At 45.4% G+C, this 23874-nt stretch overlaps 1 protein-coding gene across 1 annotated transcript in view; it reads right to left on the reverse strand.

Moving 5' to 3' along the window:
• LOC144692949 (latent-transforming growth factor beta-binding protein 2-like) overlaps nucleotides 1-23874 on the reverse strand; it is a 662780-nt gene that overhangs the window by 399271 nt on the left and 239635 nt on the right. The window contains exon 8 of the mRNA XM_078562124.1: nucleotides 18509-18611. Within this exon, the coding sequence (XP_078418250.1) occupies nucleotides 18509-18611 (103 nt within the window). The remainder of the gene's footprint in view (nucleotides 1-18508; nucleotides 18612-23874) is intronic.

The following is a 23874-nucleotide window of genomic DNA, read 5'->3' on the forward strand; positions in this document are numbered from 1 at the left end:
ATTAAAGTTTTAAACAAAATAAAAACTCTAAAACCTGCAAATTCTGTAACAGCAGGATTAAATTTAAACATTTTTAAAATATATTTTTGATGCTTTCATCAAAATATTTACGTCAAGCCTTAGTTTGTGTTAAACGCCTAGCTTCAAATGTTGTTTCACTAATTCTGGTTTCCACATTATTAAAAGATATAGGGACACTAAAGAAGGTGCAAAAAACAAGTTTTACAAGAATTGTCGGAGTACTTATCAGGAGAAGCTGAACAGGCTGGGTCTCTTCTTTTGAAAAGAAGGCTGAGGACTGATCTAATGGAGTCCCTAAGGGACTTCCCAAATCCCCCAACCCCCCATGGGACTCCTCCCATGGATCTACTTCCATGATAACCCACCCCCCCATTGGACACCACCACCACCCCACGACTTTCCCTCCCCCATGGGATACCCTCAATCCCCACTACCCCACCACAGACCTCTCCCCATCCACTATTCCCCTCAATTACTCTTCCCCACCAGACCTGACCACACCCCGCCCTCCTCCCAGGCCTGACCGAACTGAAACCCCGCACCCCAGGCCCAATCTGACCCAAGCCCCCTCCCCTACCCCAGGCCAGACCAGGCCCGGCCAAACCCGATTTGACCCCTCACCCCCCCTCCCCAGGCCTGACTCATCCCCCTCTACACCCGCAAGCCCGACCCGACCCACCTACCCACAAATCTGACCCACTTACCTTGTACACTTACCTTCAAGCTGGTTTGTCAAAGTGGCTGGGCATTTAGACTTATCTGCTTTGTGGCAATTAGTGCCCACAAAAAAAGGGCACAGCTTACTTACCTTTGACTGAGCTGCCCTCGACTGTAGGCCTCAGGAACCTACTGCACTACACAGATCACACCCTGCCTGAGGCAGAAGGTCGGGTGAGATAGAAGCTGCTGGATTAAAAGGTAAGTAATTAGGAATGGAATGGCAATCCGACTCAATTGCCACTCCACTGGAACTTACCGCCCTTCATATTTTGAAGGCAGTGGAAGGAATACCAGTCACACCAAAGAGCAGAGGAGCTGACAGGTTTGACTGTGATAAGGTTCTTGTTTCTCTGACCTGCACCTTGGGAAATTTTCAGTTCAAGCAATATAACACTGACAAATGCAGTAACAAAGCTATTCATACATTTATAATTGCTTTGTTAACCCTATACATCAATAAATGTAATAAATATGGAGCTAGTTAGCCTGACATTAGTTTCAGTGGAAAATGCTGGAATCTATTATTATTCTACTGCAACTAATGTCAGGCTAACTGGATTGTAGCTCCAAGCTTCCTCTTCATTAAGGTTACTAAGTCCAGGCTCAAATATCAAGTTCTACATTGAAAGTCACTTATTAAGACAAGCCACTTGACAAATTTTGAATATTTTGTGCTATGCATCTGTGTTGCATTGTGGACTAAAGTGCATTCTCGTGCAGTATTCTTTGATTATGTACCACAGTTGTACACTTGACCCCAACCTTTTGCCATGTTGTATCAGTGAAATGAAGTTAATTGTTAATAAAATAATCATGCAATAGCAAGATGATTTCAGTATTTTCAGGTATCCAGCTGTGCCATTATCCACATATTCTGCTGCTCGACTGAGTTTTAGAGATAGGTGAAGTAAACTGAGGGGAGTTAATTGATGGGAATACATATATTGTGAGGAAACCATTAGGAGGAAGAACTGACATTCCACTCAATTGAACACATTATTCATGTAGTTTGGGAGTAATGAGTATTTCTGATTGCCTCCTTTCTCAACGTTGGAATTTTGTCGGAATTCTAACTTTGAAATGCCGGCCCCATTATGGAACTTTGGGAACTTTAGAAAATCATAAACCTGTCCATACACTATCTTTGCAGCTACCTCTTTTACTTAGCACTATATCTTTCAGCCTATTTACCCTTAGTCAGCTCTCCCTTCACAGCAATGGATTTGGCTTTGTTTAGATTTAACAATGATGATTTGGACTTGACTGTGTCGCTCTCAACATAATATGGAATTCAATTGCACCACGATCACTTTTCCCAGAGGATCTTTTATTATGTAATTACTAGTTAACCCTGCCTCATTGCTCAACACTAGATCATAAATAGCTTTGGTTCCACAACATATTGTTTTCAGAAACTGTCACGAAAGCACTCTGCAAATTCATCTTCCAACAAAAATACTCATTATTCATGTAGTTTTGGAGTAATGTGTTTCATTGAGTGGAATGTCAGTTCTGACTCATAATGGTTTCCTCACAAGATATGTATGCATTAAATTAGTCCCCTCAGTGCCTCATATCAGGTTACTTCATTTATCTCTAAGGGTGGAATGATCCTAGATTTGCACTAAGTGCAGTAGCGGATGGGAAAAAGAACATTTTACCCACCGGCCGCAGTGGCAGCTTTTCATGCCTTATCATCCCAAACCAACGTCGTTAATCATGCAATCCTGGGAAACATGCTGTTTTGATGACAGGCAGGCTGTCATTCACATGCTACGCCATCACCTCGCCGCTTCCTCACACCGGGTACCGTATTTAAAGTGCTGCTGCGTGCAAACCTCTCAGTGCTTCCAGCCCAGGACTGCTGCAAAGAAGACATGGTCCTGAAAGGCAAGAAGGCTGCAGCCCCCGGTTTAGTGATGCATCACTCGAGCATCTTTTGGAACTATGGAGGCCTGCCATGATGTCCTCTGCCCCCACTCTGGCTGCAGGAGGGGCAGCAACATTATCAATCTGGCATGGGAGGCAAAGGCAGTGATGGTCAGTGCCAATGCCCTGCAAAAGAAGACAGCCAGCCAATGCCGCAAGAGGATGAATGATCTCTGTTCTGCCGGGAGAGTCACTCTTCTCATCACTCTCAACTCACGCACTCACAAACCCATCACACATCCACAGGGATCTCACTCACTGCCAGTTCACCATGGGACATCACCATTCACTCTCACACACACCTTCATTGTCCTCATCCTGTTCATGGCACCACTCACCACCCACACATGCCAGGCATACCTATCATCTGACCTGGCAGACATCCCATTCTCTCTATCTGCATTCATGCAGGACAAGCTGGCACACAACAAAAGGTAGAGTTCACAGGCTGGTTGAGCAATGTCCGACATTAAGGTCCTAACAAACTTTGAAAATTGAGTCATCCAGCAGGGTGGCGAAGATCTGGACCTTCCTGTGCTGATGGTGAGGCCGGCAGTGTTTAACCAAGTGAGGGTCCAGCAGTGCAACATCCATCAGACAACCATGCTGTGCGTGATGTGTCCTGTTTCACAGGCCATTGTCATGCACTAATTATCTCTCCTTTCTTTCACAGGCACACCTGGGAAACAGCCAAGGGAGTCCACGACCCAGGGCCTCCAATAAAGCCCTGAAGACACGTCAGAAGAAGAATCTGAAGGCATCCTCATTGAAACCCATCACAGCGCTCACCCACACCCTCCACCAGCACAGAGACACACACCTTGATGGGACCTAGCTTTAGAATAGCCTTGGATCACAATCTGGTGGGCACATCACACTGTCTGATCCACAGAAGGCAGCAGCAGGGACTTCCCAGGTCTCCGGCACTCGGCGGGCTGCTGGAGGTCAGAAATCTGCTGAGTCCGAGTCAGATGACGAGCCTCTGGACTCAGTCATACCTCAGTTGCTGGAGTTGCAAAGACAAGCTTGGGAACATCAGGAAGCGATGTCTGCTGCACTCCTCAAATAGCAAGGCACGATGGAGGTCAACACTGGTAGAATGGCAGCCGCCATGGAGATCTTGGTCCAGAACATCACTTGTGCACGGCTGCATGGGCTGAACTCGATCACTGATGCCATAGTTGGCCTCCAGCAGTGTCAATGCGAGAGGGGTTCGGGGCACCGCAATCTCACTCCAGCTTCCCCTTCTCCTCAAGGAGTCAGCCAGGGGCCCTTGGGCACCCATAGGGAGGAGGACCAGCAGGTGCACACCCCGGGACCATCCACTCAGGTGGCTCAGGGAGTGTCTGGCCCATCCAAATCCCCTCTTCGGTGAGCCCAATAGCTCCAGTGCCACAGGCTGAGGAGGGTGTTACTGCACACAGCAGGACCCCGAAGCAGGCCCGAGCCCTCCAGGTTTCAGCCTCCCAGAGGATGCCCGTTAAGGTCATCCAAAGGACGCCTGTCAAGGTCATCACAGACAGGGTGTAGCAGTCAGCAGGCTGCCTCACCACCACTGTGGATGTCAGGGGCGCACCAAGCAGGGTCAGGAAGGTTAAGAGGTTGTAACTCTTTCGAGTACATTCACAGTTCTTGACCTTTTTTTTTGTTCAAGTCCTGGAGTGGGACATGAACCCACAACCTTCTGACTCAAAGGTGAGGGTGCTATGAACTAAGCCACAGCTGACACCTCCAGTTAAGAGGTTGTAACTCTTTCGAGTACATTCACAGTTCTTGACTTTTTTTTTTGTTCAAAGTCCTGGAGTGGGACATGAACCCACAACCTTCTGACTCAAAGGTGAGGGTGCTATGAACTGAGCCACAGCTGACACCTCCAGTTAAGAGGTTGTAACTCTTTCGAGTTATCAACAGATCGCATGTAACTCTTTCGAGTACATTCACAGTTCTTGGTTTCCAGGAGTGGGACATGAACCCACAACTTTCTGATTCAAAGGCGAGGGTGCTATGAACTGAGCCACAGCTGACACCTCCAGTTAAGAGGTTGTAACTCTTTCGAGTTATCAACAGTCACAGATTGTAACTCTTTTGAGTACATTCACAGTTCTTGGTTTCCGGGAGTGGGACATGAACCCACAACCTTCTGATTCAAAGGCGAGGGTGCTATGAACTGAGCCACAGCTGACACCTCCAGTTAAGAGGTTGTAATTGCACAGCCTGAGCATGGGTGTTAATCACTTGTACATACTGTTCTCTATTGTAAATAAACTCCCAAGAATGTCTCCTTGCCTATGACTCCTTGCTACGATGAGCAGTGTTCATGTCACTCAGATGTGAAATCTTGGTTCCTGCACAAGATAAAGGCAGGTGTCTCAGTCCAGGGCCTCTTCCTTGTGCTTTGTGCAGCCTTCAGGCCAAAGTGATGGCCTGGCTTCACACTCACAGGACACATTAGTGATGCCTGCACATTGATGGTGCTTGTTATTGCTGCCAGAATATCATGGGCAGGCGTCACAGAGTTCCGTCATTCTCTCTGTGTGCTCTTAGTACCTTTGATCTGGGGCTGACCATCCATTTCAGAGGAGTGACACTGTGCTCCTGAGGGGGTCAGGTGCTGATAGCTGACCAAGGGTCAGGTGCATTTAAAGTTTCACAACTACATCTCCATGAAATAACACCGATCACAGAGCGCAAGCAAGCTGCCCTCAGCCATACAGAAGTCAGACATTCAGAGGCAATGTGAAATTTATAGAGTGCCCTCATGTCGTCATCATCCTCCTGGAATCCAGTGGCTATTAGAGCCTCCACTGCGTCTCCATGACAGGGACCTTATCACAGAGGGTATGTGCGCTGCCATCACCCAGACTGGAGTCAAAGGTTCAGAGATACAATTTGAGTATCTATGGTGTCTCCTCACTGCATGTCGTCATCATCCTCCATGAATCTAACAGCTATGAGGGCCACCAGAGCATGCCTGCCTCGTCTGGCCAATGTGATGACCTCTTCGCCATCATCCTTGCCTTCGAGGCCCTTCTCACCCTCATCCCTATCAATGTCTTCCTCATTGGAGGAGACATCCAGCTCCTCCTCAGCCAACTCCTCTCCCCGTTTCAGTGCCAGGTTATAAAGGGTGTAGAAGGCGACGATGTTGCGTGACACCCTTCATGGACTATATTGCAGGGCTCCACCAGGCGGGTCCAGGCACCAGAACCTCATTTTCAGCATCCTGATTATTTGCTCCACCAAGGTGTGAGTTGCAGCATAAGCCTTGTTATACTTCTGCTCTGCTGCAGTCTGAGACCACCGTACGGGTGTCATCAGCCACGTCCTCTGCGGCTTGCCCTTGTCCCTGAGGAGCCATCCGTGCAGACTCTGTGGACTCTGAAAGATGTCAGGGATCTGAGACCCACTGAGAATGTAGGGGTTGTGGACATCCCATGAAAACCGTGCTCAGATCAGTGAGATGCATTTGTGGTGGTCATACACCAGCTGAACATTCAGTGAGTGGAAGCCCTTGTGGTTGAAGTAGTTGACCACTTGTTGCCATGGAGATCTGAGCGCCACATGAGTGCAGTTAATGGCACCCTGCACCTGTGGGAAACCCGAGATCTGGGCAAATCCCAGCACTCTTGCATCCTGGCTTTCTGGTCCCAGGCAAAATGCGCTGTGTGCCTTTGTGAAGATGGCCTCCCTGACCGCATGGATGCATTTGTGGTTGGAGGCTTGTGATATCCCACCTGTCAAGCCCTGAAAGGAGCCACTGGCGTAAAAATTGAGCACTGCAGTCACTTTCATGGCCACTGGCTGTGGATGCCCTCCATGTTTCCATTGTACCAAATCCTACAGCAGGTTGCAGATGTGACCGACTAGTTCCCTGGATATGCTCAATCTTCGGCGACACTGGTTCTTGGTCACCCTGGGTCTAGCTAGGTGCCGACCAGCAACGGCTCGCTGTGGCTCTTCAGCAGCATGTGCAGGAGCCCCAGCCGCCCCTTCTTCCACCCTAAAACTCAGCTGAGTAGAAGAATATTATGTGGATCAGTGACATAGTGGGATATCTGAAAATACTGAAATCATCTTGCCATTGCATGGTTATTTCATTAACAATTGATCTCATTCCCCTGATACAACATGACAAAAGGTCGAGTGTGCATTCGTGGTACATAAGTAAAGAAATACTGCACGAGAATGCACTTCAGTCCTCAATGTGCCACAGATGCATTACACAAAATATTCAAAATTTGTCAAGTGATTTGTCTTGATAAATGGCTTTCAATGTAGAGCTTTTTGAGCCTAGACTTAGTAACCTTAATGAGTATTGCTATAAACCAGTTTTGCAGTAACATTTACTTAAATCAAAATACTAAAAGTAAATTCATCAATCCTTCATTGCCAGTAGAAAGCAGATTGAAGAGGAGGACAAGCAAGAGATAGAGCTGTAATAAAAGCAAAATGCTGCTGATGCTGGAGATCTGAAATAAAAACAAAAAGTGCTGGAAAAACACACCAGATCTGGCAGCATCTGTGGAGAGAGAAAGAATTAACATTTCGAGTCCAATATGACTCTTCTTCAAAACCAAAGAAGAGTCACATTGGACTTGAAACATTAACTCTGTTTCTCTCTCCAAAGTGCTATAAGACTTTGATATTGATTTTTCAATGTGTTCTGCCTTTGAGCACAGCAACCTTGGAGAGTGCAATTTGCTGTTTAATTTTAATGGACAGAAAATCCTGCAGTGCACACTGACCTCCATGTCAGAATTCCGGATATATACTCCTGACAAGCAAGTTTGCAAAATCTACCCTATTGACTTAATTAGTTTAATATGTATCTGATCTGTTACATTGGTTTGGTTTATATCATGAGTAAAATGAGTTAAATCATGAGTACTGGTATAAACAGGAGATCCTCCCACACAAAAAAAACATAGAAATTGGAAACAATTTCTTATATCAAAAGCGTGTTTTATAAGCGAAGTGGGACTGTGAAGTTAGCAGAGGAAGCCCCACTTGCATTTCCTCACGCACTACAATTCTGCAGTTGGTTGCAATTGTGAGATCATTGACATCAATTCCTTGCCATAAAGCTTCTAAATGTTGCAAATGTATGTGACTAGACTGATCAATTCTGGGCTTCTGCATGGATTTCGTCTTTGTGGCAGGACTGCAGAGCTTAGATCTTGATCGATTGGTTGAGGGATCTCTTCACTCTGTCTATTGCATGCTACTTCCACTGTTTAGCAAGCAAGTAGTCCTGTGTTGTGGCTTCACCAGGTTGACACCTCAATTTTAGATGTGCCGCTCGTGGCATGCCCTCCTGCACTCTTCATTGAGCCAGGGTTGATTGCCCTACTTGACAGTAATGGTAGAATGGGGGATATGACGGGCCATGAGGTTACAGATTGTGGTTGAATACAATTCTGTTGCTGTTGATGGCCCCAAGCGCCTCATGGATGCTCAGTTTTGAGTTGCTAGATCTGTTTGAAATCTATCTCATTTAGCACAGTGGCCACACATTATGATGGAGGGTATCCTCAATGTGAATTTGAGCTTCGCACAGTGTTCAGGTACTGATAAAGAGGAAACTTTGGTTTACACATTTGATGACATCATCATCGTCTTTGTACATGTCAACGAAGACTCTCAATCAACATCTGCTGTAGCTTAGAGGAAAAACCTTAAATCTCACCAACCAAATCCCTACCACATCACCCATTTAATGTCTCTAGACTTTAGCTCTCAGGTTTCACTGTCTCCCTTTCCCTCTCTTGCACCGCTCCTTGTTTCGTCAAATACCCTTGCTGCATAGAATTCCCTCACTCACATAATTCCCCGAGTTAAGTACTCTGTAGAAGCTGCACTCCATGGAAATGGAGTTTGTGCTACTTACTTGTTGTACCTATGTTCTATGTTGTAAGGTGTGTGAAGGTTTATAGCAAGAAATCTTTGTGAGACAAGTTGATAAGAAACCTTTGTAGCCTCTTCCCAGGTCTGGCATGTACCATGGGCAACACTGAGACTGCTCAACAAATTCTGCAAGATATGCTGAACTACTGTTTAGAGGAGGGTGTCCTAGAGCATCCCATGCGCTGTTAGTAAAATCAGAAAAAGGTAGGAAAATACCTAACAGTTAGCTGTTTAATGACCTTAATTACCTGTCCATCACTGATCTGTCAGCCACTGATCCATCCTGTCGTTAGCAACTGGTAAAATTGTCAGTGGCAGAATGACATCACGGGTGTACACCATTTTACTGCCACCGCCCCCCCACCCCACCTCCATTCCCCATCTTCAAGCGGCCTGTAAAAGTCTGCCCAATATGAGAGAATTTGAAAGACATACTGCCTGACTCGGATCAGGAAACTGTTTTGCTATCCTTTAGAGTCCATTTTGCCTCTCCCTCTCTTTTTCTGAATTCTGTGCCTCTTGTTTGCGTACAGTTCCTTTAGCATGGACATTTTTTGATGAATGGACAGCAAGCATTAATGGGTTATTCAACCTCAGTAGGTACCACAACTTCGTTTAATGCTGTTCCCCCCCAATGTTCACATGTGAAATCTTCAGCAGGGGTCAATAGGCAGAATGTAAGAGTGCAAAAGATTGCCCCTTTCCAATCACTAAGATCCCTCCACTGCCTTGTCTGAGTTAAGCTAATCAGCACAGACTATGACATTCAGGAACCTCCTCATCAGATAACATTATACAGTTCATTTACCTACTGAGCCATCAAAAGATACAGCCCCATTATTTTCCACAGAAGCATGTGCTATGGTGTCATCATAAAACAGCCATGCTCCTGTCAACAGTATGAGACAAAAGAAGTTCCATTGACTGCCAATACTTAAAAACATGATGCCAATTTAATTGTGAATATTTTCCATAAACTGTGGGCTATAATCAATGCCATCTATTAAATTGCTGATTCATAACATAAAAGGACTAAAAAGACTTTTCCATGATGTAACAAGAATGAACACAGAGAAGTCACATTAAGGCAGAACAGATGAGGAAAAATGACTGATAGTTACTTTAACTTTACTGTAAGTTTTTATATGGGGAATAGGGCATAGATACTCGTAGGTGAGGGTAAATTATTTGTCCCACAAGTTCCAAACATGTTGCAAACTCAACGACCCTTTATTTACAATGACTATTGTCAGAAACTAGCTAATTTAAATTATATTGCAGATGAATACAAAAATTATGTGCGTCAATTCACTGTTAATTCTATTCTTAAATTCTTAGAAATAAAAAAAGCAAGTAAGGAACAGGTTTACAAAGCTCAGCAGGATTTCTTGTTCTGTTTAGAAACAGAAATCAGTGGCCCTTTAATTTCACCCTTGTGATATGGAAAATTTGAATTGCGTTTTCAGGTGTTTGTCTTTATTCATACTAAACATTTTCCCTTGGCTAATTATGTCAGGATAAAAATAAGTGTCATGCCTTAGACTACAACCCCCCCACCCCCCAATTTGTTCAGACAGTAAGATGCTGCTCCAAGATATCAATTGTATGTTCCACCTCAGTGTGGGAGTTCCAAAGTGGTGATAATAGTCAGGGCAAAGGTATATCGTAGTTTCTCAAAATAGCCATTGATCAAGTCTGCTTGGTCCTTCAAAGAGAATTACAATGGAAGCATTCCTCACCCACTGCAGGTTCTTCAGTCAGAAAAATCAAAAGAGATATCAGGGCCAATTTCCACTTAGCCAACCCAGCGTGAATAGAGCAGTAGAGGGTGAAATTAGCGATAGTTTGATAGATTAGAGTTGGCCTATGAAACTTTCCATCAGGCCAAGAGCCAGTTGATTTAGGTACCTGTCTGATTATGCCAGCAGTCTCATTAAGATATGTAAATAGGGTCCATCATGCAGATAGTTTCCTGCTGCAATTTTCTGACAGTTGTGAACCTTTGGAATTCTCTACCCCAGTAGGCTGTAGAAACTCAGTCATTGAGTATGTTTAAAGCAGAGATTGACAGATTTCTAAATACCAAAGACACAAAGCGATATGAGGATAATGTGGGGAAAAAGGCATTTAAGTGGATGATCAGCCATGATTGCATTAACTGGCAGAGCAGGTTTAAAGTCTTAATGGCCTCCTCCTGCTCCACCAGGTAATGAAAGTGGTTCCAGACACAGACAGAGAATTTGGAACACTCAGCTGAAATCAGGTGCATCATTGGATCTAGCTAGAAGGAAGCCTAGCTAATGGCAGAGTTCTCATGGACTCCAAAACCCAGAGGTCCTCCTCCACCACACAGGTATCTCAGCTATCAGAGGAGGAAAACAAGCAACTTGCTTTGTTGAAGCCACAGGATTTCCACCACATAGGAGCAGAAAAAGTAGATGAGAAAAACTTATTAGTTGCACAGGTTATTCACTTAGATTTATATAATTATGTTAATCTCATTCTGTACATGTCTACATAAATGAATCAAACACTTAATTCAAACTCTCAAGTGAAATTTATCCCCCATTGCACTAAGTGTGGGAGCAGGCTTGAAAAACGGTGCTTTTCCCACTGACCACTATGGCGGATTTTCATGTTGTATCGTCTGCTTCCCACCTCATTAATTATGCAGGCACAGGTAACACACCAGATCACTGGCCTAACATCAGCTCATCGGTTCCTTGCTCTGGGTGCCATATTTAAACGGCACCCATGCACAGCTTTTGCAACACCTCCAGCTCAGGACTGCCACAGATACCACAGATAGCCTCAAAAGACAGCAGCCCCCAAGTTCAGTGACACATCCCTCGAACGCCTGCTGGATGCCATAGAGGCTTGCTGCCACGCCCTTGTGATGGCCACAGGAGATCCATCAACCTCACCACTCTGGCTTGGGGTGCGGTGGCAGCGGTGGTCAGTGCTAAGGCTGCCCACAAGAGGTCAGCTACCCAGTGCAGACAGAGGATGAGTGATCTCATCCATGCTTCCAGGGTAAGTCAACCATCTCATCACTCTCAACTCACAAGCCCATCACACAGTCACAGGCTCTCACTCACTGTCAGCTCAAGGGACATCACCACTCACACACGTCTTCACGTCTCCATCTGGCCTCATCTCCTCTGGAGATCCCGTCCTCATCCTGTCCATGGCTCCACTCACCACCCACACATGCCAGGCATTCTTATCATCAGCCCTGGCATGTGTCTTGTTCACACTCTCTCCATTTATCTTTATGCAAGACAAACTCGCATACAGTAAAAGGGAGAAGTCCCAGACTGGGGTAGAGTGCCAGAACTCAAGGTTCTCACTCCCTTTGAAAATCACACCATTGAGCTGGCCGGAGAGCACATGGACTGTCCCTGCGGTGGCGTTGAGGTTGGTGGCAAACACCTGCGTGAGGGTTCTGCACCACTTCATCCCTCACTCAGCGCTACTGAGAGTGTACTGTTCTGTTTTTTATTTGGCTGCCGTGCACTAATTATCCCTGCTTTCTTTCATAGGTACCTCTACCAAGTGCCCGAGGTCCTCAACCAGCCAGGCCCTTAGCTTCTGCCCCAAGGACACCTCCGATGAGGAACCCCAGGACAGCACCTTTGAAGACCCTTTGAAGACTCACCCACACCCTCCGCCAGTGCAGAGACACACACCTCAGTGGGACCTAGTTCTAGAGCAGCCTTTGGGTCACAATCGGTGAGCACAGCACACAATCTACTCCAAAGCAGGGAGAGGCAGGGACATCAGAGGCCACTGACTACTGGAAGCCAAAATTCTGCTGAGTTTTTATGCTATGAGCCCACATTCAGACCTCGTGTGCGCTGCTGTCAGCCAACCATGTTTTTGACTTTCAGAGTGTGCATCTGCTAAGTTCACCAATAAGTGGGGGCACCTTGCCACCTCAAGGTGACAAAGCTCGGCCCCTCACAGCCACATTATTGTCCTGGCACCCGAACGTCCAAGCTTGTGCATCTCCCACTCTGTAGTTGTGTGTCTTGCGGAAAGAAGGCTGTTGTCCCAAACGAGAGATGCATGACTGTGCATCCCCTCACCTGAGCACTGGCTGAGGTCACTGATGTTAATTCCAAATGGTAATTTTTGGCAGGCAATAGAGGCTTTGAGCAGGCTCTAGAAGCGCTCATGGTTGCTTTAGACAACGTGGAGGGGAGCAATGGGATAGGGGAGCCTGCTCTTTATTAGCAATGGTGTTTGCCCTTGGGACTTCATGGTGTGTCAGCATTGTGGACTTGGCAAGGGCCAAGGCTGGCCATGAGAGCACAATGTCAGCATCAAAGAAGAGGCATTTTACTGTCTGGCAGATAAGTGTTTGATATCATCATGCTCAGGTGGTCAGGCATCTCTATCAAGCTGAGAATGAATGCAGCCCAGGATACCTAACTCAGTGCTGGATGTCAGTGTGATTTGGAAGAATGCACCACAGGTGACTGAGTCAACTACAAATGGATTCACAGCAGTGGAATGGCATTGCCTGCCTTGTCCCAAGTGTGAATTATCTGATTCACCATGGATGTTAACAGAGTGTGTAATTCTGCTGCTTCAGTTGGATCTCTTTCATTAGCCTTGTCACATTGAAGGCATAGAGCTACAAGACCACTGAGGATCGACCGACAGCTCCTGGTTCTTGTAGGATGCCTTTGCAACTGGGGTACTGAAGAGACGCTTGAAGAGGCAGCACCTTCTGATGTATGATGCTGGGACACCCTCCTCCAGTTAGCACCTCATCTCAGCAAGGACACCTGCTCCTGAGGCTTCATCATCCTTCAAAGGACCAGGACAGTGAGAGCCTGAGTGTAACTACTCACTCTCATATTGAAGTACATGGGTGAAATGAGAGGAATTGCAATGCTGTAGTTCATGCTCCAAGAGGTCCAAGAGGATACTCACTACAACTCGTCACCCTCCTGGCAGAATCTGGTGGCTATCAGGACCCCATGGGCATGCCTGCCTTGTGCCTCTTCCCCTGCAGCCTCGTCTTCCTCAAACTCATCATCCTTCTGATGGTCTCCTCATGAGGTCCTCCTCATTGAAGGAGAGACGCAGCTTCTCCATCTCATCATCTGGCAAGCCCTCCCCCCTTTGCAGCGGCAGGTTGTACAGCCTGCGGCAAACCACAACGATCTGTGAGACCCTCTGGGGAGTGTACTGGAGTGCTCTGCCAGATCTATCATCTGGAGATGGAATCACATCTTTAGGATCTTTATGGTGTGCTCCACCAATGCTCGTTGCACCTCCTCTTTGCAGGAGTCTGAGGCTTCCACACGGCATCATCAGCCAAGCCCTTTGTGGGTACCCTTTGTCACCGAGGAGTCAGCACTGGATCCTGTTTAGTCTCTCGAAGATGTCCGGGATCTGCGATCTACTCAAGATGTATGAGTCGTGGATCCTTCCTGGGTATTTGGCACAAACCCGAAAGGTCAGTTTCTTGTGGTCACAGGCTAGCTGTACATTTAGTGAGCGGTAGCCTTTCCAGTTTATGTAATGCAGTGCCTGTTGCTTTTATGGCCATGAGTGCAGTCGATGGCACCCTGCAACTGTGGGAATCTGGCAATCTCAACATAGGCCAGTGCTCTGGCGTCCTCACTTGCTTGATCTCTGTCAAAGTTGACATAATTGTGGGCTTTGGCAAGAAGGGTGTCTGTGACCTCATGAATATATTTGTGCATGGATGCTTGAGAGGTCCCACAGAGATCCCCAGTGGAGTCCTGGAAGGAGCCACTGGTGAAGAACTTCAAAGCGGCTATTCCTTTCACAGCCATCGGCAATGGGTGCCCTCCCAGTCCCCGTGGCACCAATTCCTGGAGAATGTGGCAAACGTGAGTCACCAGATCCCTGGACATGCAGACCCATCGGCGACACTGGTTCTCACTCATCTGCAGATAAAACATGCGAGTTCTGTAAACCCTGGGTCTTGCGAGCCGTCTATGCACAACGTCTCTGTGAGCACCATCCCTTGTGTCCAGAGGTGGCCCTGCGGCCCTTGGTCTTGGGGGCCTTGCTCCTCCCTTTGACGATCCAGGTGCCTCCGTCACAAACTTCTCTTTCCTTTCTCCTGCCTGAAAGTGAAAATGCAGGCATAAATAAATCCAGCCTCCATCTTCCTTATGGCCTCCTCACTGCAGTATCAATGAGAAAGAGACAAGTGTCAGCATTAGTCTCCATGGATGCTCTTTCTGTCAATGATTCGTCAGTAAATGTGGGTTCAAGAGCTATGTTCCCATGTCGAGAGTACTCGCCCCTTAAATTACCACCAGTCCAGGTGTGTATCAAGGTCTCTCCCCCACAATATGACTGACTGTTATGATATTGCTTTGGCCAGGCCCTTGGATGTGCAATTTTCAGTCCAGACGTTGGGAGCCTCATTCACTGCACTCTAATACTACACTCTTGGGAATAAACGTGAGGGTAAATGCTCATTCAGGAAATTAGATTATTTGAGGGTGGCCTAAGGCTTCCCTTCAGTAAACCATTCAGCGCCAACTTTCTAACAGGCTTCTGGAGCTTGTCCATTCATCCAGTTGCTCTGGAGTTCGTTATTACTCTGGGGAATTTCCACGCTGTGAACAAGGGGTTAAAACAAGGAGATCGATTAGTGCCACTTTGCGGGACTAGTTCCACATGAATGGGCATCACTGCTTTTTTTTTATTCATTCAAAGGATGTAAGCTTCGCTGGCTGGGTCAGCATTTATTGCCCATCCCTAGTTGCCCTTGTGAAGGTGGTGGTGAGCTGCCTTCTTAAACCGCTGCAGTACATGTAGTGTAGGTATTTCCACAGTGCTGTTAGGGAGGGAGTTCCAGGATTTTGACCAAGTGACAGTGAAGAAACAATAATATATTTCCAAGTCAGGATGGTGAGTGAATTGGAGGGGACCCTCCAAGTGGTGATGTTCCCATCTATCTGCTGTCCTTGTCCTTCTAGATGGTCGTAGGTTTGGAAGATGCTGTTGAAGGAGCCTTGGTGAATTCCTGCTTCACTTTCCTGATTCCTTGCAATATCATTGAAAAGCTCCTAACATGTCTCAGCTGTGTCTCTCTCTCTTATTTGGGAATGCCCAGTTCAGTTGCATGCCAATGTAATCAGTGCCCACCCGTTCCACCCCCTCCCCACACAGTGCATATACCTGCTCTCCAATCTGCCCGCAGAGCCCTCACCAGCAGAGCATCTCCTCATCTTAATTTTGCACTGCACTATCACTACAGTTTGAAAGGTGGTGGTGCTGAACTCTTACTGCCAGATAAGCTTAGACCCTTCCTGTGTGGGTGTGGAAACCCCTCCTGTCATCCTGGAGGAGCTTCATGTTCAGGTTTCCCTCCCTCATAGACCTCCTCATCCACCCCATATTCCTTAATCCCGTCGTGCTTCTGCTGCATATCCGTTTGTTAACTCCTGAACTTTTTGAAGTGGATGTGCCTATGGCCCACGTGGACCTCACCCTTCCACAATTTGAGGCCACTAATACTGTTCACCATATACCCCCTCAACGACCATCCCAGTCATCTGTCTGAGTGCAACCTTCCCCACTCGTAACCCCCAGTACAGGCCTAGCCTTGCAACTTCATCTCCTTTCTGAGGCCATTCGCCCCCTTCCCCAGTACAGGCCTAGCTCTGCAGCCCCTTTCCATACCTCAGGCCAGTTCCCCCCTTCCCCAGTGCAGCCCTAACCCTGCAGCCCATTAAAAGGCACTCCACCTTACCACTGGTCTGGTAGGTAGAGACTTGCCTGTGACAGCCCTCTGAAAGCGATGTGGTGCTTCCTGCAAAGCCTGGCACTGATTCCTGTGGGTGCTACGCAATGCAAGGTAGGCAAACTAATCTCAAAGTGATCAGCAAAGTCCAGGTTGCCAAGTGCACGTCGCTTATATCCTGTGTGTGAAACATGTCATTCTAATTGCATGCTGACGTGCCCAGATGATCCAGTGTGGGGGCTGATTCTGGCGAGCAGGGCTTATAATGAGATGCAAATGCATTAAAATGACATTCCTGACGTGCCGTGATGGGAAATGCGGACCGCCATTGATGGGTGGAGCAGACGATCGCAAACTGGTTTCACGATGATGTAAAACTGATTTATGGCCTTCTTGCAATATTTTATGCTCCCGCCCGCCTTGACGCCCACCACGAATGGATGCGGAAAATCGCATTTTCAGCAACCCAACGGCCTGTTTAACAATCATCTCTGAGACCATATAGTTCTTGTTGTACCTCTCCTTTGAACGTGGTGGGGTCCTCACAAGTGTCACGAACCAGGTCCTCAGACGTAGCCGTTGTTTCCAAACGATGTGGTGTTGCCTGCAAAGCCAGGCACTGATACCTGCAAGTGCTGCACGATGCAAGGTAGGCAAACTAACAAAGTGACGAGCGAAGTGCAGGTCGCCAGATGCACGTTGCTTATATCCTGTTGTGAAACATGTTATTCTAATTGCACACCGACGTGCCCGAATGATCCAGCGTGGGGGGATGATTCCGGCGAGCAGGCCCTGCTTGCCGGATGCCGAAATTCCGGCCTGCTTATTCTGTTTGGAGATGAAAACCTGTGGGAGATGCAAAAGCCTGAGCCTCCTGAGGCACTGTCATGTCAAGAAAGCTCATCCTCTGCCTGTATATCCTGTGCTAGGGGTATCACCTCCTTCAAACTGGAGCTCTGTGTCCATCTCCTCTGGAGCAACATGAGGCTGGGGAGAAGATAGCTGCTGTTAGTGGTATTGTTGCTGCTGGTGCTGTTCTTGGTCCTGTTAGTGTTGTTGGTGTGCCTCCTGGTGCTGTTGTTGATATGACTACTCCTCTTATTCCTCCTCAGAGGTCCATGCCATAGTTGCAGAAGCTGCTCCTGCGCTGCAGTGAAGGCTAACAGCAGGTCAGATCGGATCAAGGTGAACTAGAGTTCAAGGTGGGTAAATGACTTCCAAAAAATTGGGAATCACCGGTGAAGCAGTAAAACCTGGCTCTCAGAACAAGTCCTATGAGCCAAGCCTTTCCCATAATGCAACTTCACTGTTTAAACACTTTCCAGGGTGTCAGTTTCGTTTATCAATGATTTCCAACTATGGTCTTGCCTTGTTTACCCAGGCAAGCTCCACAAAGCTTGAGAAACCCATCCACTGGCTGTTCAATCCAGAATCCTGAGTTAAAGCCAAAATTGATTGCTTATTTGAATATTTAAATCATTGACCCAATATTTCCACAAGGGTTTCCCACTCGCCCCAGAGCACACTCCAGTAAAACCTGGAAGCGAGCAGGACTATGTTGGGTTTCTGACACCCCACCAATTTAACCCCCCCACCCCCATCAACTCCTTGTTCATACCTAAAGCCTCACCCCCTTGGCAGTTAAAGTTCTCCCCATTGTATTTTCTGTATCTTTGTGTGCTTATGGTATCAGAATCTGTTACATTAAGAAAAGATCCCAAAATTGCATTTTTGTAAACATGCTGTGCTTAACGTGTATATGTGATAGCCTTATTAGTTCAAAGCTTAGTTTACATAATATCAATGAGATGAATAGGGATTTTTTTTAAAAAGGATTATTTTTGCGCATTTTGTTTTGGTTTACACTGGTTTTTGCATTCAAATGTATCATCATGAGATTCTCAGAAAATTTCAGTGCAAGTTTCTATCAGCAAGTTGGCAAAGAAACCAATGTACATTCCAGCATAACTTAGGTTGAAGAGCTTCCGTTAGATATGTTCACAAAGAAAGGATGCTCATCATTAAAAAAGAACAAGGTTTTGGGTGTGATTCTCTAAAGGTATCTAGTCAATGTGAATGGAATGGGAAAATGTTTGTTCAGACAGGCCTGTGCCTGCTAATCTGGCTAACGTCTAATAGATTATCCAGCAATAAGAGCTCATGATATAACTCTTAAAAAACTTGATGGCTTACCTGGTTTTGGAGGACATTTTGCACATTTATGGTATCCCCATGATATTCCTACGCTCCCACAACAATCATCCTGCTTTGTGAGACCTGGAAGTGGTTTTCCACACTAAAATACAAAGACAAGAAATTACTTAAATAATTTTAGCCATAAGTGCCTTATGCCTTTAAGGCAAATATTCTCCTCTTTTTCTAATAGCCAATAGTTCAATTTTTGGTCATGTTCAAGGGCCACTCGTCACATTGGCAAATGCAAAAATTGATATTGGGGACAAAAGAAAAATAGAAAATCATATCTATACACTTGTAGTTACATTCATTTCCTACCTTTGCAGCTTCACAGGTTTAAATGATGGAAAGTTTGATAATCTAGCTGCGCAGTGTGCAAAACTTGCACTCAACTGGTCCATGCAAATGTAGAAAATGGTTTTTACATTTTGGGGCTGCCACGGACACCTTGTGTTCAGTGGTGTCAGTCAAACACACATGGCTCTTACCCTCCTCAATACCTACTCATATTATGGTAGCTTATTCCAGAGATTTAACAAAGCTATTCTGATGTGATATGAACAAGATTCCAAAAGTAAACTGAGAAAGCAGCTGGTAAGATGAGGCCAGATACAAATTGATAAACTGTTCTATTTCATAGCAAATAAACATATTGGAGAACCATTAAGAGCAAATTCTCTTAATTTAATAATTACAACTCGTTTTCACATAACAATATAAGAATAATGAAGACGCTCTGCTTCCCCACATTAGTGGGTCACCTGACTCCTGCATACTCCTTCCAAACCTGGTGAAAGCTTGCCCTCACAGCCTACTGCTGAAAACCTGAATGGCTGTCTGTTTTCTTGTAAATCTCTATTCACGACTCTTAAGAGAGACACCCCCCACAAAACCTCTACCAAGCACTGAGAACCAGGGAGCTCCAAACACAATGGTTTGGAGATATTTATCAACTATTGACACAGACTAATGAATTGCTTAATTTTTCCTATAGTCTGGAGGAAATAATATTTTAACAACTTTTCATATCAGTGCTATTTTAAAAAATAGACTTTGGGCAGGATTTTTACGTCGGCGTGTGGACATAATCGGCAGACCCGGGAACGGCCGGGGAACGGACCATCACCCGCGATTGGCCCCCAACCATGATTTCATGCTGGCTGGCCAATTATCGGCCAGCCAGTGTGAAGCATGCACTGAAATGCTCATTGCTGCTGGGATGGGGGCGGGAGGAGGGCGGGTGCTGATGTAAGCGCGGGTGTGGGCAGGCACTGAATGAAAGCTCTCTCTGAAGGCAGAGAGCTACCTCAGGGAGCTGAAGACTTTAAAACCAATAAATAAAGTTTTTAAAATCCGGAAAAATATGTCCACATATCATAATCAGTCACCTGAAAATATATATGATGAAAATTCTGTCCATACAGTTTTATTTTTTTTAATAACATAAACCTCATCCCACCCTTGGATGAGGTTTCATGAAAAATGCAGTCTGCCTGGCCTATTTGCCCGTCCGCCAACCGTAAGGTTAGATGGACCATGAAAAATCAGAGACAATTACAACTTTAATTGCACTAACTAACCTCTTAATTGTCAGCAGGCGTGTTTCCGACTGTTGCACGTGCCTACCGACCGAAATATCGCAAGCGCAGGATGACGTCAGGACGCTCGCCCGACGACATCCCACGCGATTTCGCATCCGATTGGGTCAGGCGCACGCCCGCACACCGGCCTAAAAATTCTGCCCTTTGTTTTAATAAGTACACTGCTTTAAATATAACTTTTGTTTCCAAGTCTTTTCTGTGTTTCTTTGTATCTACCCTATTAAATTCTTTTGCCATTTTAAAGACCTCAATTAGATCATTCCTCAGCCGACTAAGACTTGGGGTTTCTTTTTCTAAACTGCATTTTTGTCTGCTCATACTAAACAAAATAAGTGGATTAATTTAATTCAATCTGATTTGGATATTGAAAAAAAGAGACATGTTGCCAAAACTTTTTGTCTTGCACTCATCAGGACAAATGCAAGAATGCCCCAAATTTCAAACAATCATGGCAATTTATACTACAGGAGAAAAGGGTGCTGATAAGTTGACTCTGATTGGCTGAGGTGTTGTCATTGAGAAGGCAATGGGAAACTATAGGCTCCCAAGCTCTCTGCCTTGAACACCTTGCATATGAGCATACCTATCAATCTTTTTCTGTAAGCCACCTCATTGGTGTCTTCAACTGCATCCTCTGCAGCAGATCTCATGTGCATCCGCACCCTCCAGGGAGCTAATACCTGCACTATCCTTTCCCTCAGTCCCTGGTTGCATGCCAGTCATGCTTAATGTCTCATGACTTACAGATTCAACTTCTAAATTACCCTATAAAGAATGCACAGTGTCAGTATCTGAGCTGGTGACTAGAGGTGTGAGAGGGAGTGATGATCTTTATTCTTCATCAGTTTCTTCACCCTCTTTCATCTCTTGTTACTGTACCATTACCTGGCCAGGTTGCAGTACATGGGTATCTGAAAGGAGAAAGGGACAAGGGTAGGGTTGTGGAGGAGAATGGGGGAAAAGCAAAAGCTGCAAACTTGGACAAACTGCAGCTTGAAAATCATAACAAGTTGTGGGATAAGGGAAAATGGGCTGTGAGGAGAAGGATTAGGTATGAGTATGCTGTCGTCTTCAAGGCTTTCAGCCTTGTAGACGGCCTCAGCCTCAGTCATGATGATTCAATCTCCTTCATTGGTAAGGCCATGCAACTGTGCCCGCCGCATGCTGGCAAGCTGCTGCCGCCTGCAATTATGTGCATGAATCTTAAAATTATAAGATTAACACAAAAAGTGTGATAAAAGTGGGATAGCAGGTATTTATGCTGGGCAGACAAGAAAAGCAGAAGTTAATTCCCCCTAATGGAGTAGGCCAAAAGGCTGGGGGTGGGGGGCATAGAGGGAAGGTGGGCGGTGGTGTGCCAGATTAAGTCAGGGGTGGAGAAGGTCAAGGATGGCCTTCCTCCTGGAGGCCAATTGAGGCCCTTAAATGGATAATTAAAGGCCACTTAAGGACGTCATCCCATTGTTGCTGGGAACTGCATATGTAGATAGGTGAAAGAGACAGTGCCTTAAGATGAAGGCGTCCTCTGGAGACTTTTTTAAACTTAAAAGGAGGCTACAGCTGGCAGTTCATCATCATAGAGGGGAACACCACACCAGGGCGGCCTATGGCCACAGCAGTAGACAATTAAAAAGCAGAATCTCAAAGGTAATAATTTTTGCATTATTACGTGTGTCTCAAAGATTGGTGTGAGGGAAATGGGTTTCAATTCCTGGGGCACTGGCACCAGTACCAAGGAAAATGGGACCTGTACCGTTGAGGTGGTTTTCACCTGAACCACCCTGGGACCAGCATTCTGGCAAGTCGTACAACTAGGGTGGTAGATAGGGCTTTAAAGTAAATAGTGGGGGCAAGGATTCAAATTTAGGGTGATTTGTTAAATCAAAGAGTAGCAACAAGGCAAGTGAGAAAGGTATTAATATGGGGAATGATAAACAGACAGTGGCAAGAAGGGATAGAGAGTACAGATCTAAGAGAAAATCAACAGATAAGGCTTGAGGTTACAAAAATAATGAAAGGACAAAACTAAAGGCTCTGTATCCGAATAGACGTGGCATTCGAAAGAAACAGATGAACTGATAGCGCAAATAGAAATAAATAAGTACAATCTGATAGCCATTAGAGAGACATGGCTGCAGGATGACATAGATTGGGACCTGACTATTGAAGGATACAATACATTTAAAAAGGTGGAACAAGAAAAGCTAGAGGGGTGACTCTGTTAATTAATGATGGTATTAGCAGAGGGATGACCTAAGCTTAGGAAATCAGGGTGTAGAAGTGGTTCAGATGAAGATGAGAAATGATAAAGGCAAGAAGTCACGTGGGAGTAGTGTACAGGTACCCTAACAGTAATTACATGGTAGGACACGGTACAAAGGAAGAAATAGTGAGAGCTTATCAGAAAGGTACAGCGATTATCATGGGGAACTTTAATCTACAAATAGACTGGAAGAACCAGATGGGCAAATGTAGCCTAGATGAAGGGTTCTTAGAATGTTTTTTGGATAGTCCCTAAGAACAGCACATTCTGGAGCCAACCAGAGAGCAGGCTATACTAGACCTGGAATTGTGCAGCAAGTTAGGATTAATTAATGACCTCATAGTGAAGGCGCCCCTGATAGTAGCGATCATAACATGATTAAATTTTACATTCAATTTGAGGGAGAGAAGAGTGGGTCCAAGACTAATATTTTAAACTTAAATAAGGGCAATTATGAGGGCATGAAAGCATAGCATGAACTGGCAAATTAGGTTTGGAATAGGTCAATAGAGATGCAGTAGTAGACATTTTAGGGGCTACTTCAGCATACACAGAATAGATACATTCCAACGAGAAAGAAAAATTCTAAGGGGAGGACCCACCATCTGTGGTTAACTAAAACGGTTAAAGATAGCATCAAACTTAAGAAAAAATAATATAATTGCGCAAAGAGGACAGGTCAGAAGGTTGGACAGAATATTAAAAAAAAGCAAAGAATGACTAATAGATTAATAAGGAAGGAAAAATTAAGAGTACAAGAGAAAGCTAGCTAGAAATATAGGCATATAGTAAGAGTTTCTTTAGATATTAAAAAGGGTTAACAATATGAGTATTGGTTCCATAGAAAGTGAGTCTGAGGAACTAATAATGGAAAATAAGGGGATGACAGATGAATTGATCAGATATTTTGCATCAGTCTTCACTATAGAGGATACAAGTAACATCCCAGAAATAGCTGTAAATCAGGAAATGGAAGGGAGGGAGGAACTCAAGAAAATTACAGTCACCAGGGAAGTGGTATTGAGCAAACTGTTGGAGCTGTGGGCTGACAAGTCCCTGGTTCTGATGGGTTTCATCCTAGGGTCTTAAAAGAAATGGCTAGCGAGGTAGTTGATGCATTGATTTCAGGGAAGGTTCCAACAGATTGGAAAATATCGAATGTAACTCGTTTATTCAAAAAGGGAGGGAGACAGGAAATTATAGACCTGTTAGCTTAACATCTGTCATTGAGAAAATGTTAGCAGCTATTATTATAGACGTTATAGCAGGGCACTTAGAAAAGTTCAAGGTAATCAAGCAGAGTGAACATGGTTTTGTGAAAGGGAAATCATGTTTCACCAATTTATTGGAGTTCTTTGAGGAAATAACGTGCTGTGGATAAAGGGGAACCAGTGGATGTACTGTACTTAAGGCTTCCTGGAGGCATTTGATAAGGTGCCACATCAAAGGTTATTGCAAAAAATAAAAGCTCACAGTGTAGGTGCTAATATATTGGCATG

Source organism: Cetorhinus maximus, chromosome 18, assembly GCF_964194155.1.
Source record: "Cetorhinus maximus chromosome 18, sCetMax3.hap1.1, whole genome shotgun sequence".
Taxonomy (NCBI): Eukaryota; Metazoa; Chordata; class Chondrichthyes; order Lamniformes; family Cetorhinidae; genus Cetorhinus; species Cetorhinus maximus.